Below are 16,144 nucleotides of genomic sequence, written 5' to 3'. Positions count from 1 at the left end.
CCTACATCACTGCCCACCCCCTGGGGCTGGCTTCTGACTCCCCAGTGCCTGCCCCAGTACCTCTGAGCTCCACCATTTTTGTGTGATCGACTTAGGGACTGGAGAGTCATTTTAAGAGTCCTTCTCTGCAATGGGAAGGCTCACCTCCTGTCACTGGCTTTAATTACCCATCCAGGGCTTTGAAGGTGGATTTCAGTTTCTCACATTAAGTCTTAACCTCAGAACTGCATTATCAGGTGTTTTTTGTTTATTTATTTTTAATTTTTCTCTTCCCTTTAGGACTAAACAGAAAGAGGGGAACACAGTTCATGGGGCCTCTCTCCAGCTGTGTTTAAACCTCTAGTAACCTTCCTGTAGATTTCTGGCACTCACTCAGATTTTACTAATCATAGAATGGGTTAACACCAGTTCTTTGCTGACCTCAGTGGCACTTGAATAACTCTTTTAACTTTTATCCTGTTTTCTTCTTGTAAAAGGCTTGTCTGACTTTTGAAACCGTTTAAATGGTATAGCAAGCAAAACAGTGTAGTTCTGGTTCCCCATGTGTGGCTCAGTTGGTAAACTTTTGTGTCTTTTCTGCCCTCCCTTTTCCACGTCTTGTCTTGTGAATGCAGGTTTTTCCTTGAGCAAAACAACAGGATATTTCAGACTTTGTTGGAGGTGTCCGCCAGTCAAGACAAAACTCTGACAGCCGAGCATGCTCGGGGCATGGGTTTAGACCCCCAAGGAGACCGGAGCTTTCTTATGGACCTGCTGGAGGCCTACGGCATCGATGTCATGTTGGTCATTGACAACCCCTGTTGCCCATAGGAAGGATGAACCGCTATCACGCGGGGATGGCCTGATTTCTAATTGACACACAGGGGTATTTATACTTCCAACAAATGTAATTTTTGCATCTCCTTTCTTCCCTTCTTCCCAAGAGGTAAGATGAGAGCGCCTTGATTTTAGAGGTCATTGGAAGCTACCGCTTTCCGAGCTGCTGCTGGGTTCAGACTTAGGAGTTATCAAAGCAGATTCTCTCGTCTCCTTTTGATTGACTTGAAGGCCACCTATCACCAGGGGCTCTGGACGCCCTGGCTGGACTGTTGGGGAAGTCTGTCTGGTCTCTGCCATTTGATGTATCAAGAATGAGACCACAGCCTGTCCAGTGTGGCCTTGCATCTCCATCTGCCCAAAGCAGAAGCTGGACCAGATGGCCTTCCAAGGTTTTATCGGTTCTGGGAGTCTTGTCTTGCGATCAGATTCCCTTTTCGGTTTATTAGAGTAAATCTGTGTTTTCTCTGTTCATGTAGAGACTTCAGAGTGGGACAAAGGATGTTTCTGTCACCAGGTATGAAGCTTCTCTAGACAGAGGACAGGGAGAGGTGGCTTCTCAGTCAGCTGAAAACTAAAACTGTAAAAATGAAACCTTGAAGCCTTTCTCTAAGTTAACGGTGGCAGCTCCGCGTCACAGTCTTATTTCTCTGAATCCCGTCCTGGGACAGGCTGGCACATTCCTCAGGGCTGATTCAACAGGAGTGTGTACCAGTTAGGAGCCTTCATAAACAAACTTCTCTTTAGCAGAGACAGCATTCCTCAAGCTAGGGAACTGGGACCAGAAAAGTACCAGACTTATTTGCAGAGGCAGCGGTGCCTGCACCCAGGGGAGTGGTTGGGAACCCCGTGTGTGAGTGATGAGTTTCTCTGCTGTGCTCTGGACTGCTTGCACCTGGGAAAGCTCCTGTCAGCCCTGCCTGTTCTCTTTGGCTGGGGTGTTCAGTGGGTGTCAGTCTAGGTGAGACAACCACGGTTTGTTAGAGAAGCTGGCTCCTCAGTCGAGTAGAGGTCTTCTGGGCCAGTTCAGGATCTTGACTTGGGGTCCTGGGTTGTCTGTGACATATAACTTCCTTCCCTTCCCTATTCCTGCCTGGCTGTGTTATTGGAATAGGTGTCTGTGTATCTGTGTCCAGGACCAAGTTCCAGCCAGGCTAGTATCAGAGAGAAATTAACTTTCAAATGGATGGATCATGTGTCTTGTCTCAAGACTAGCTTTGTAGGACTTATTGCTTTTTTCAAAACCATTCTCACTGCAGTTCCCTGATACAGAATTCAAGATTAAAGAAGTTCACGTGTGAAAATGCAGACATTGACTAATCGAGGTAGTCTTTTATGTAAATATATAAATAAGTTTGGGCATTGAAATGTAAACTGTATATTTTTCTCCTCTGTGGGTTTAGCCATCATTTCAGTAATATATTTGTTTACAGAAGAAAAAAAGAATCCGTTTAGAAGCTGAAGCTTCACTGCCTTTTTCCTTGTAGAGTGGCTATCTCCTCTTGTTCCTGGAGAAGGAGCAGCCTTTGTAACTTGGGTCAAGTAATGGTTACTCTTAGTATTATTGGAAGGTTCAAGGCTTTCTAAGTTGGGATGGGCGGTCAGAAGTAGGGGTGGGGTAAAAGGAAACTTCAGGTTCTCTTGGAGGACACAGGTAGGCCCTCATTCTGTGGAACTGGGGAATCTGTTGGGCAAATACTCTTTGTAAGCCCTTCTGCTCCAGAGGGCTTCTGCGTGCGAATGCTCTTGTTTTTGTGCTATTGTAACTCCAGGCTCAGACATGCTGATGTAAAGGTAATCAGATGAAAACGAGGTTCCTGTATCCTTTTGAATGGCAGGCCCAGGGTTCCACACCCCTTCTTTTAACTCTGTGCATTTCTAGGCAGCCGTCCATCTGGCATCCCCTGGGCTGGGAGTGGCTCTGGGAGAGGATGCACCCATGCGGCAGTGCCACGTCTGAAGTCAAATGCAGCCTGTTTGGCTGACCCCAGAGCAGAACCCCTCTGCTCCCGTTCTCCCACTCCGCCTCTCCAACAGAGTCCTTTGAAGAGGATACCCTAGCGCTGGTCCTTCCCTGCATTGCCAGCTTCCTGGTCAGGCCAGGAATCTAGCGCAGCGCCCTCTGCTGGGCTGCAGAGCACGCTGTTACCCTGTGTTACCCTCGTCTCTGTCATGTCTGAGGAGTGGATGGAGCCTCTTGGAGTTCATCTTTTGAAGGCTCCCTTCCCCGCCCCCCCAACCCCCACCTTCTTCTCCAATCTCTCAGGTGAGCAGCCCGCCAGCATCACTTGCTGCCAGGTCTCTGAAAGGAGAATTTGTTGGCGAGGTACCAGGCAGGGCTCCCTGCACAGGGACAGCAGAAGCTAGAAGTCACCCAGACCTGCTCTTGTGTCACTATGGAAATACTTTCAGAGAAACCATCTGCTTTTGTTTGGAAGTCACTGGAGAATGTCCTTCTCTGTCCTCTGTAGAAACAGGGCTTATTATAATATTACTGTGCCCTTCAGGAGCAGACTGGGAAACTCAGGTGTGGGTACATTGATTGATGGTGACCTTCTGTCCCTCTCGACTCTTAAACCTCCTCCTCCCAACCCTATGCCAGCTGGCTTGGTCCTTCTGGGGAACTTTAAGCCTGATCTAACGCCAAGCTGTACGTGTGTGTTTGTGTGTGTGTGTGTTCAGTCCCTCAGTTATGTCCGACTCTTTGCGACCCTGTGGAGTGTAGCCCGCCAGGGTATTGTCCATGGTATTTTTCAGGCAAGAATACTGAAGTGGATTGCCATGCCCTCCTCCAGGGGATCTTCCTGACCCAGGGATTGAACCCCCATCTCTTGAGTCTCCTGCACTGGCAGGTGATTCTTTACCCGCTGAACCAAGCTGTGAGCCATGCCCTAAGCTGGAAACACTGCTGACTTGAGACATGTGGTCACTGGGTCATCATTGGATGAAGTTAGAAGAAATTCTAGGTGGTCAGAGTCCTTGTGGGCCTAGAACCCAGGCTTGGAGTTTGCTAATGTCTAGTTGGATATGACAAAGTTCTGGCAAAATGGATTTTTTTTCACTTGTGCAGGCTTGGCAGATGGTACGCTTCAGCCTTTGGGACAATGTCCAGTTGTTCTCTGGATTAGGACTCTTCAGAAAGGAGTCAGAAATGGTAGGACTTATCTTTCCCCAGACCAGAAAGTATGGGCCAAATAACAGTTCAGAATTAGCTTTGGCTTTTGCTAAGCATGAAGCACCCCTTAGGCCTGGCATAGAACCCTTCTAAGGTAAGCACCCATATAGTCCTCAGTAAGTTGTGATTGCCGTGGATTAGAAGGCTGCCTTTGTCATTCATCATGGCATTGTGTCTTCCATTTGGCTGGAGAAGGGAAGCTGAACTCATCAATACATTGATAGAAATCATTTAGCCTAGGAATTTGCATTTATAACTTGTTTGTCTCAAGTGAAAAAGATGGGAAATTTAAGTATAGCTCAGGGTGCAGATAATTCTCAATACCACACGTGAAGAGTCATTGATCACCTCTTTTAGCTAGAAGATAAAGGTAAAGATAAATGAAATCTTAGCTGAACTACTTTTTCATTCTGGTGGTTATGAGGGCAAACTTGCTATTTGTCTTAATACACTGAAAGCCCTTCAAACAGAGTAAAAATGATGAGCTTACTCACCTTTAAACCAAGGCCTTTGGGGAAGCTTTTGCAAAGGGCAGTGATGTGAAGTTTTCGTTAACCTTTTAATGGCAGTACAACAACCCTCCAGGAAGAAGGGGACCTCAGGAACTTGTTTTTGTTTTGAAATTAAACTACCCAGGTGGTGCAAGTGGCGAAGAATCCACTTGCATCTCCTGCTAATGCAAGAGATGTGGATTTAATCCCTGGGTCAGGAAGATCCCCTGGAGAAGGAAATGGCAACCCACTCCAGTGTTCTTGCCTAGAAAGTCCTATGGACACAGGAGCCTGGTGAGCTACAGTCCATGGGGTTGCAGAGAGTCAGCCCTGACTCTGGACTGCTAAATCAAAGGAGGAAAGGAAACCACAGAGCCCAGGGAATGAACCGTGTTGCTTTCTCCCGTCCCAGGAGGATCATACTCACAGAGGTACAGGAAGTGGGGGAGCTGCTGAATAAGACCAAGTGTTCAGCTTGACAATGAACTTGCCTTGGCGTGATGCCAGTTCTCAACCAGGCAGGAGAGTTAGTGATATGGGGACCAGTGTGTGTCCAGTGGGCTCTCATCTCCCCGTTAGGCTCCTGGCTGTGGGCTTGGACCCTGAAAGGGCCGGTCCTCGGTCTCTTCTCCGCTGTACCTGTATGTCGTGCCCTGTGGTGAGGCTCCTGCGCGGCTGGGGTCACTGCAGCAGGCCAGCCCACCCCTCTCGTTTCAGGAAAGCCCTTTTGTGATTCAGGTGTAGGGGAAGAGGCATTCAGGGCTCCTTTTACTCCCAAGTCATGGATGGATTTTTTAATATTCCACTCGTATTACTAATATACCTCTGTTCCCAGGAGCTCCTTGAGGGCCAAGTGTGGTGGAAAAAGGCTAACTGTGAATTAAGTTAATGTTTCTCTAGTAAAAAATGGAAGTTTATTTTTATATTGATACGACTATATGATGCGTTGAGGATGCAGATGTTGAAATGGAAGGAAATGTCAAAACGATAATCCTGGAAGAAATGGGCAGTATTAGAATTTGGAAGCGGCTGAGACCCTCCCCCCCTTTTTTTATTTAAATGTTCTGGTGAGTGAATAAGGACTGACCTGTGAAATCTAACAGCCTTTTGAGGAGATAAAGTTGACAGTCCTAGGGAGGATGACATACAGTCACCAACTTTAAGTAAGACTCTTATACGAAAAGGGGTGAATGTGATCAGGCTGATTGCTAGGCCTCTTAACTGGAGGGAGTCAGAAGTAGTTTTATAACTGTCACTTTAGTTCATTTTTCTGGAGCTGGAATACAGGGACTGTTGGATGAAACTGCACATTTAGAAATAATTTTCTAGTACTATATAGGAAACTGATGATGGAGAAGTAAAGCCCTGTTCTCATCTCTTTAGCATTTATCCTAGAAGCTCAGCAATGAATGGGCTTTTACAGGTAATAGGATCTCAATTCAGGAAATATATTCAATCACCATAAACAGATGGGTATGAACCACCTCTCTTTGCTATAGAATGCCTCTTTACACTAATGGTACATCTGTTTTGCTAAGGACAGCTGGGGGATGTGGAGGTGGGGTGTAGGGCTTTATGAACTAGCCAGAGATGATCCACAAAATGAAAAATCCACACACAGGTCACTGAGTTATCTGGTTGTCAAAATATATTGTTGACACTGGAGTGAAAACTCCTTCCTTTGTCCAAATCAAACAAAGATTGAGTTTCAGTCTAGCCCTCTAAGACCAGTGAGGAAAGCTGTAGATTCTGTGCTTTTGAGAAGACTGGGTAGGAAACCTGAGGGGTGTGGGTAGAGGAAAACAAAACTAACCTCCTTGGTACATCTCAGGCTTGTTGGCTGAATTTCGTTTTTTTTTTTTAATCGGTCTGATGAGTAAGTCTTTTCTGAAAAAGAAACTTGGGAGAGAAGTTCTGTGTTTTCCAAGTTTAAGATCAGCATAGCCTCCCCGTTGCCTTAAATGTGAAACCCCTATTTTGAGGAATATCCCAGTGTAAGAGTCATAGCAGTAAGAGAAATGGAATCTAGTTTTTTTTCAAGTCTTTAGCTCCTAGGATGAAATTAGTAAGACAGTTGATACATCTCCCTGAATGTCCTGCATCTGGCTCTGCTGTTCTGTCTCTTCGGTGGTAATCATTTAGAAGGCCTAAGGAAAGCTGGGATTCATCCCAGTGGGTACATGTTTCTTGAACTGATTTTGTTCTGTGCTACAGATAATAACATCTGTGTATATATCATATCTGTATATATCTGAACCAAGCTGTATACAGAGAGGTTGATATAACTATATTTACAGAAAACAGTTTTTACGATTAAAATTCGCATTTTAACATGAACACGTGTGCTGCACTCCTTCGCTTAGTCCGAGAAAGGTGGTTTGTGATAGGAAGGCGCGGCAGCTGCGGGCGTGAGCAGAACGTATGGTGCTGACCTCACTTAGGGGGACGACGGAGGCTGCAGAGGCTGGAGCCTGTCCTCCTCGCGGCTGAGGTCTGGATACACACTCTCCAGGTAAGGGAAACCGAAGTTGGTAGGAACCATCCCCATTCCGTCAAAAAAGTCAAGACTGCGAGCTCTCAGTTACATCAGGCGACTTCTGGAGGAGGACCCCACCCAGACCAAAGCCTTTGTTTCACATCTTCTTCCTGCTAAAGTTCACTTTAAAACATTATATACGGAGATGTACACACACACACGTCTTATTTTTAACCTTTTGGGCAGTTGCTTATTTTGAGGCAGTATCGAGTCAGTTCCTAACGCTGTTATCTCTGTGTTCTAAGCCAGGTTCCTACCTTCCAAGTGATGCAACCACACATTACCTAGCTCCCCGGGTGGTGAGAACACAGTGAATCAGTCGTGTTATAAAGCAGCGGCACACAGTAATTATAACCATGCATGCACACTGGCTGTGGGGTTAAGCGAAAGACTTTATGCTAAGCTGTATTTAATATAAAACATCTGCTCTGTTTTGAATAGAAATGCTGTCGGTTTTTCAGTGACATTCGTCTGACATGAGGTTTGTACTAAATAGAAGGTGGTGGTGGGGGACTCAGGTTCTCGTTGGACCCTGTTGCATTCAGGTCTGGCTGACTGGGGAGAGCCTGTCATAGCTGTGGTAAGCCTCCTTTCACGTGGACCGCGTATGGAAGGACAATGGCAAGAAGGCAGTAGATGATAAGGCAGCTGTGTTCTCAGTTAAAAGTCTGAATCAAGAAAACAAAATTTGAACTAGGACGTATTTACATTTAAAAATGAATCAAAACACTAATCTGAATTAAATATCCTTCCCCAATCCTATGTTCCATTATTTCTATAGGAAAATTAGAATCACTGAATAAACACATACCTGCTGGTAGTCAAGATCCTGTGCTGGTCTTTTGCATTCTATTACACAACCGGTATATGCCAGAGTCTCTTGGCTCATGTAGACTGTTTTCTCAGACCACAGCACCCCTCCCCCTCCCCGACACGTTTGGACCTGTCTGCTTTTTGTTTCATTCGTTTTTGCAAAAGTACAGCTGTAACACCACTCTGAAGAACACGGAGGTAAACAGGTAAGCGTTATTTTATGGGCTTTTTAAGCTGCTTGTCATGGTCTTGTCTGCTTTGTAATCCTTTAAGCATGTGGTCGTCCCTCTCCACAAGGTCTGTGGGTGCAAGTATATGCACTGTCCTAAAACTGATCTGCTTGAGAAGTCTGCCAATTCTTCCCCTTTTCCCTTCCTTTTTTTTTTTAAAGTGCCTTAGGTCTCATCCACCTTATTGCAGTGCATTGCCCTCTGGAGTATAAAAACCTCAGGGGCACCAAAGTGATTACAACGACTGGCTAACTAATCTATGGCAGGGCCAGTGCTGTCTAGTTCTCTGCTTTCAACAAACTAAAGGAAGCTCTATCTAATTAAGCGTTTAAGCTGATATATCACTATGATTTTTGATATAACAAGGTCATGCAGTTCTTTGAGTTGCATAACAGAATCTTTCTATCCCATCTGCTTATTTATCTATTTACATCTATAATGTTAAACACTATCTCAGCTGTAAATAACATGCCTTTGGGAGGAGACAAGATGGCAGTGAGGGGCAGGGTGTGAGCTCACCTCTTACGGAAACACCAGAATCACAGCTAACTGCAGGACAACCATCAACAACAAAACACACGCTGGAACCTAAAAAGAAGATGCCCCACATCCAGAGGCCACAGTAGGACGGTGGGGGCACAATCAAGATCAGATCAAATCCCATATGAACTGGGGGGACCACAAACTGGAACCACCAAAGAAGATGCCCTACATCCAGAGGCCACAGTAGGACGGTGGGGGCACAATCAAGATCAAATCAAATCCCATATGAACCGGTGGAGGACCCACAAACTGGAAAATAATTATACTACAGAAGTTCTCCCCCAAGAGTGAATGTTCTGAGCCCCACAAAGGGCTCCCCAGCCTGGAGGTCTGGCGACAGGAGGAGGTGGGTCCAGAGAATCCAGCTTTGAAGGCCAGTGGGGTTTGACTGTAGGAATTCCACTCTTGGAGGGTACAGAGTCTCACATACATGAGGATTCAGGGAAAAAAAGCAGTGACCTCATAAGAGATTAGGCCAGACTTACCTGCTAGGATTGGAGGGTCTCCTGTGGAGGCAGGGGGCAGCTGTGGCTCACTGCAGGGACAAGGACGCTGGTTGTGATGTTCTAGGGCACACTTATTGGTGTGAGCCCTCTTGGATGCTCCCATCTCACCAAGACTTGGCCCCACCCAACAGCCAGTGCTAGGATACTTCAAGCCAACCAACCAACGGGGCAGGAGCACAGCTCCACTCAGCAGCAGACAGCCTGCTTAAAATCCTGAGAAAACAGCTGCCCAAAAAAAAAAGCCCCGCACATAGCCCTGCCCACCAGAGGGACAAGACCCAGCTCCACCCACCTGTGGGCAAGTACCAGTTTCTCTCACCAGGAAGCCTGCATAAGCCTCTTAAATAGCTGCACCTGCCAGGGGCAGACAGCAGAAGCAAGAACTACAACCCTACAGCCTGAAGAATGGAAGCCACAATCACAGAAAGTCAGACAAAATGAGATGCTCCAGAAGAACAACTAGGTGAAGTGGTGACTGGCAATCTACCTCAAAGAGAATTCAGAGTAATGATAGTAAAGATGAGCCAAGATCTCAGGAGAGGAATGGAGGCACAGATCGGAAAGATACAAGAAATACCTAACAAAGACCTCAAAGATTTAAAGAACAAAGATGAACAATACAATAACTGAGACGAAAAATACACTAGCAGGAATCAGTGGCAGAATCTATGCCGCAGAAGAATAAATGAGCCGGAAGACAGAATGGTGGAAGTCACTGCCGTGGATCAGAATAGTGAAGAAAAGAATGAGCAGAAATGAGGACAATTTAAGAGATCTCTGGAACATTAAATGCAACAACATTCGCCTTATAGGGGTCCCACAGGGGAAGAGAAAGGACCCAAGAAAATATTTTAAAACTTCCCTAACATGCAAACAGTCACTCAAGTCCAGGAAGCACAGAGTCCCAGGCAGGATAAACCCAAGAAGGAACATGCCGAGACAATAGTAATCAAATTAACAAAAATTAAAGACAGAAAAGTTATGACCAACCTTGATAATATATTAAAAAGCAGAGATATTACTTTGCCAACAAAGGTCCATCTAGTCAAGGCTATGGTTTTTCCCGTGGTCATGTATGGATGTGAGAGTTGGACTGTGAAGAAAGCTGATCGCCGAAGAATTGATGCTTTTGAACTGTGGTGTTGGAGAAGACTCTTGAGAGTCCCTTGTACCGCAAGGAGATCCAACCAGTCCATTCTAAGGGAGATCAATCCTGGGTGTTCATTGGAAGGACTGATGCTAAAGCTGAAAATGCAATACTTTGGCCACCTCATGCGACGAGTTCACTCACTGGAAAAGACTCTGACGCTGGGAAAGGTTGGGAGCAGGAGGAGAAGGGGACGACCGAGAATGAGATGGCTGGATGGCATCACCGACTCTGTGGACATGAGTTTGAGTGAACTCCGGGAGTTGGTGATGGACAGGGAGGCCTGGCGTGCTGTGATTCATGGGGTCGCAGAGAGTTGGACACGACTGAGCAACTGAATGGAACTGAACTGAAGATAGAAAAATATTAAAATCAACAAGGGAAATGTAACAACATACAAGGGAATTCCCATAAGGTTCAGTTCAGTTCAGTTACTCTACTGGCCTCGGTTCTTAAGATGTTTTTCCAGGTCCTGCACAGCCTTCCCCTCCCCGCCTGCGAGTGTTCAGTTCAGTTCAGTCACTCAGTCGTGTCCGACTCTTTGCGACCCCATGAATCACAGCACGCCAGGCCTCCCTGTCCATCACCAACTCCCGGAGTTCACTCAAACTCATGTCCATCGAGTCGGTGATGCCATCCAGCCATCTCATTCTCTGTCGTCCCCTTCTCCTCCTGCCCCCAATCCCTCCTAGCATCATACTCTTTTCCAGTGAGTCAACTCTTCGCATGAGGTGGCCAAAGTATTGGAGTTTCAGCTTTAGCATCAGTCCTTCCAATGAACACCCAGGACTGATCTCCTTTAGAATGGACTGGTTGGAAGGGTTAGCAGCTGATTTCTCAGCAGAAACTCCAGGCCAAAGGGAACGGCACAATATATTTAAAGTGATGAGAGGGAACCTACAACCAGGAATACTCTACCCACCAAAGATCTTTATTCAGATTTGACAGAGAAATCAAAAGCCTTACAGACAAGCAAAAGCTAAGAGAATTCAGCACCACCAAACCAGCTTTGCAACAAATGCGAAAGGAACTTCTCTAGGCAGAAAAGTCCACAACTAGAAACAGGAAAATTACAAATGGAAAAGCTTACCAGTAAAGGCAAACACACAGTAAAGGTAGGAAATCATCAGTAAATGATTCAAATAGTCCAAATATATCAAAACCAGAAATTGTGAGGAAAGCACAAATGCAGGATATTGGAAATGCATTAGAAATTAAGACTACCAACTTAATCATATTTATATATAGACTGCTGTATCAAAACCTCATGGTAATGGCAAAAGGAAAACCTACAATAGATACCACACACAAGAAAAGAAACCAAACACAATACTATAGTCATCAAGTCACAAGAGAAGAGGAAGGGAAGCTATAAACAAAGTGCAAAGATTACCCACGGAAACGGAAGAAAATGTTTGCAAATGAGGTGAACAGCAAGGGATTAATCTTCAAAATTTATAAACAGCTCATGTGACTCAAAAAATGGGCAGAAGACCTAAAAGAAGACATGCAGATGACCAAGAAACACCTAAAAAGATGCTTAGCATCACTAACTATAGAGAAATGCAAATCAAAACTGTACCAAGACATCACCTCACACCACTGAGAATGGCCATCATCAAAAAGTCTACAAATAATAAATGCTGAAGAGTGTGTGGAGAAAAGGGAGCCCTCCTATACTGTCAGTGGGAATGTAAACTGGTTTAGCCACTATGGAGAACAGTATGGAGGTTCCTTAAGAGACTTTATCACGTGATTCCGCAATCCCATTCTTGGGCGTATATCTGGAGAAAAACGTGGCTGGAAAGGATACATGCAGCCCAGTGCTCACTGCAGTGCTATTTACCACAGCCAAGACATGGAAGCAACCTAAATGTCTGTGGGCAGATGAATACGTAACAGAAGATGTGGCACATACAGTCGAATTATTACCCGTTAAAAAGAATAAAAGAGTACCATTTGCAGCAACATGGATGGCCCTGGAGATTATCATGCTAAGTGAAATAAGTCTGAAGAGAGAAAGGTAAATATCATATGAAATAACTTAAGAAAATACAAATGAACTTATTTACAAAACACAGACCCAAAGAACATACTGTTACCAGCAAGGTGGGTGGGGAGGATAGATTAGGAGTTTGGGCTCGACATGTACACACTGCTATATTTACAACAGATAACCAACAAGGACCTAATGTTGGCTGGGAACTCTGCTCAATACTCTGTTATAACCTAATGGAAAAAGAATTGAAAAATAAATGGATACACATATATGCATGACTGAATCACTCTGCTGTCTACTTGAAACAACACTGTATCAACAATACTACTATATAAAATAAAAATACAAAAACTTGAGTTAAACCCAAAAAAAAGTGTTTTTCAATAAATCAACTCAGGATAAAGAGCATTCCAATAAAACGTTAATTTTTAATTTAAAAAATTTATAATATCAATTGTATTTCAATAATTTATAACATTTATTGAGTTAATTGGCACTTGAACTAAAAAAAGTTATTTCCATTTATTTTTTGTTGGCAAGAAGATAGTTCCAATAAAAAAATTCAAGCATAAAAAATTACATTATGATAGCATTCTTTGCAGAAAGTGGTATGGAAATACACATATAAGAAAAAATCGACATTTTTCAATGACTAAACAACTTGCTAGTTTATTTTTGTAAATGGATGATGAATGTCAAATTGCTATGTATCTCAATTACACTGAAAATCTTTAAGAGTGATGTAACAGTTTTATTTTAAAATATCAATATTTACATGACACTAGAAAGTATGTACTTTGGCAACTAACTTCCCATGAAAAATTTTAGCTGTCAACTTAAAACTGCGAAGGGTTACATGATTTTTCAAAATACTTTTGGGACGTACATGAGCAGAATAACAGTGTGTGTGGACCGCTGCTTTACAAGACCATCCCATTCAGCTCGGGGGATCTCTCCCAGTAGAACCACCTGGGGAGGGTGGCCCGCCTTTTAAAAAGTGCAGATTCCTGGGCTCCGCCGTCCAGACCGAATTACTAGATTCGAGTTGGGCCCCAACTAAGTCAATTTTCAACATGCACCCTAGGTGGATCTCGGGCAAACCGACATTTCAGAAGCAGGACTGCGGGGTGGAGGGGAGGCGGTGGGAGAGAAGAGTATCTGACAGCATTTCAGCCATGGCTGAAGAGGGACTCACCTCCCCCAGTTTTTCCCTTGGGCAGAGTAAACTGAAGCGGAGTCGGAGCTCACCAAGTCGCAGCACCCCTGGAAGGGCCCGGGAACAGGCCGAGTGCGGGAAAGCAGGCGGCTTGCTTCCCTGGAAGCCCCAGGGCGGTCGGGGACCCAGCGCAGAGAGGATCCTGCTCCCCACCAGGGGCGCTGTCGAGGCCGAGTGCTCTCTGGCCACTGCGGGTGGGGATTTCTGGAACTAATCTTAGGAAAAGTGGTCTTCAGGAGGGACCGGGCCATCACAGCGGAGTCGAGCATGCGCTGCTGGGAAGCTGGCTGCAAAGCTGGGAAACACTGAGAGGGGCGTGGGGGAGGGGTGCTACTTGCCGTGAACTGGCCCTTGGGGGTCCTCTGACAACACTGCGGGGGACAGGGAGGCCTCGGTTCCCTTTTGGTCCCGGGGTGGCCTAAAGTGCAGTCTCGGGCGCCCACCTGCCGCCCGCTCACTGGGCCGGGCTCTGCAGCAGCTGCTCCCTCTTGCGAGGGTCACAGAAGAACTGCAGTTTCCTGGGGAGCAGCTTCACCTCCACGGGCATCGCTTCGTACTCCTCACTGTCGATGCTGAAGGCGCCCCCTGTGCCCTGTGCGGAGGAGGGGTGGAGGGGTGGGGGAAGAGGACTCAGAACAGCTCGAGCCCACACCTGGCTGGGATTCGTCCTCACTCTGAGCATTCGGGCAGGCTGTTAGGGATTTAGCTTAATGTTCTTTAAAAAGAGATTGCAGTGCCTGTGTCAGACACAGGGCTGGTTCTGGAAACAGGGGGGCTTCCCGCATAGCTCGGTTGGTAAAGAATCCGCCTGCAATGCAGGAGACCTGGATTCAATCCCTGGGTTGGGAAGATCCTCTGGAGAAGGGAAAGGCTACCCACTCCAGTATTCTGGCCTGGAGAATTCCAGGGACTGTATAGTCCATGCGGTCACAGAAAGTCGGACATGATTGAGCGACTTTCACCTCACTTCACCACCAAGAAAAAGGTTTAAGTGGCCTCTGCCTCCTCCCATAGTATTTTGGGATTTGTGAAACAAGGTTATCATTTTCAAATGCTTATTGAAAGACGGGTCCTGTCATATCTTTAAGGAATTCACATACGATGTGTATGTCCTTCTCGGCCCTAATCTCACACAAATGAAAAGTGAGCAACACAGTCAGTTCTCTTAGGAAAGCCATTACAGCCACTTGATTATTTTCATGGTTGTTCTTTAGGACTCGCTCACCTTTACACCTAAGGTATAGCACCATTAATATTACAAATTCTAGGAAACCCTTCATAACTCTTGCATTTAATTCAACATTTGCTGTGTTGAAACTATGGTATCAGCCACTGTGGGGACACCTTCTGTTTTACCTACAGTCCTTTTTGACCACCTTAGTTTAACATCCAAGTCTTCAGAGGCCATCTGTAGTAACTCCCCCCCCCCGCCCCTTATAGGTTATTCCACATAGCCTGGCATTTCCTAGTACAGAAATATTTACTGCCATCCTGAAAACACTTCCAGATCGTTTTTTTAAAATGTGAAGCTAGACTTCACTATGAACATTTGCAAACTGGAGAATTCTGTGGGTTGTTATAGTAACCATTCACATAATTTACATTCAGAAAAATAAAAGCTCAGGAGGCTGAAGGATCACTTTACAGAACCTTGGCTTGACAACACTGGAAGTCTTCAGGAGCCAAACTCTAAACTCATGACTCAGAAGGGGCTTTTCTGCCATCTTTTCAGGTCTCCCTTAATATAACCCAGAGCCTGGCACAGCACTCAGCATGTATGAGGTACCTAAGGAAGGGTCTGTTAATAAGAAGGAGGGAGGAAAAAAACAAGAAGATCAAAGAGGAAAAGACCACACGCTGTGGGGCAGCTCACCCCTGCTCACCTCTGGAAGAAGCAAAGTGCAGCGGCTGGCTTGGAGACACTCGGTGCCCTCAAGATGCAGCTTGGGGTCTCTCACCTTTTTACTTCTGTTGGTACAGGAAAAAGCAACCATGGAAACCAGGGCTGGCAACTGCATTCGACTGCCAGAGCAAAGCAAGTTCTGCATGTCTTTGGGTAGAATCAAATACATGGACTCACGGTCTCTTGAACCATGGGGTTCTGTGAATAATTTTTTCCCCAGTGCTTCTTGCTTAGTGTTGAGATACATTCCAGATTGAGAAGTTTTATTTATTGCAGAAAATTGTGCATGAAGACTGATTTTTCTCTCAACTGATCTTTAAGTAATTCCATGTATACCTAATTCTTGAGCTATTTAAAAATCCCAAGTTTAGAAATTGAAATGAAATTAAATAGAAAAAAGTATTAAATTTTTGATATTTGGTACTTCCTGTGAGTCTGTTATTTGAAAGAGAAAATTTTTTATTCTAATTTAAACTAGATGGATTTATATGAACAACCAACCTTAGCAGCTTTTGTATGATTCTCCGTATTGATAGTCTACTTAGAATACTGCATCTTGACCTTGACTACATGGCTTTGGAATAAAACTCTATATACACACACACACACACACCCTCCCTCCCTCATGTATATATACCCTGCAGCTAGTCAGAGTCAGTGGGAAATGGGTAAAAGCTAATCTTAGAAAATCAGTCCATCTTTATCACTAATTGATGGAGAAGGGACAGGCTACCCACTCCAGTATTCTTGGGCTTCCTGGTACCTCAGC

At 45.1% G+C, this 16,144-nt stretch overlaps 2 protein-coding genes across 2 annotated transcripts in view; one reads left to right on the top strand and one right to left on the bottom strand.

Moving 5' to 3' along the window:
* The window catches only part of DENND11 (DENN domain containing 11), a 49,875-nt gene extending 43,056 nt beyond the window's left edge, over positions 1–6,819 (top strand). The window contains exon 9 of the mRNA XM_055421390.2: positions 615–6,819. Coding sequence (XP_055277365.1) covers positions 615–810 — 196 coding nt within the window. The 3' untranslated portion in view covers positions 811–6,819. The remainder of the gene's footprint in view (positions 1–614) is intronic.
* A 6,173-nt stretch (positions 6,820–12,992) lies between these two features.
* Positions 12,993–16,144, bottom strand: part of AGK (acylglycerol kinase) — a 95,716-nt gene continuing 92,564 nt past the window's right edge. The window contains exons 15-16 of the mRNA XM_055421392.2: positions 15,356–15,440; positions 12,993–14,064 (exon numbers count right to left, since the gene is read on the bottom strand). Coding sequence (XP_055277367.2) covers positions 13,927–14,064; positions 15,356–15,440 — 223 coding nt within the window. The 3' untranslated portion in view covers positions 12,993–13,926. The remainder of the gene's footprint in view (positions 14,065–15,355; positions 15,441–16,144) is intronic.

Source organism: Moschus berezovskii, chromosome 3 (assembly GCF_049115385.1).
Source record: "Moschus berezovskii isolate FMDL1 chromosome 3, NW_MosBer_1.0, whole genome shotgun sequence".
NCBI lineage: Eukaryota > Metazoa > Chordata > Mammalia > Artiodactyla > Moschidae > Moschus > Moschus berezovskii.
This window is presented reverse-complemented; position numbering and strand designations above follow the sequence as displayed.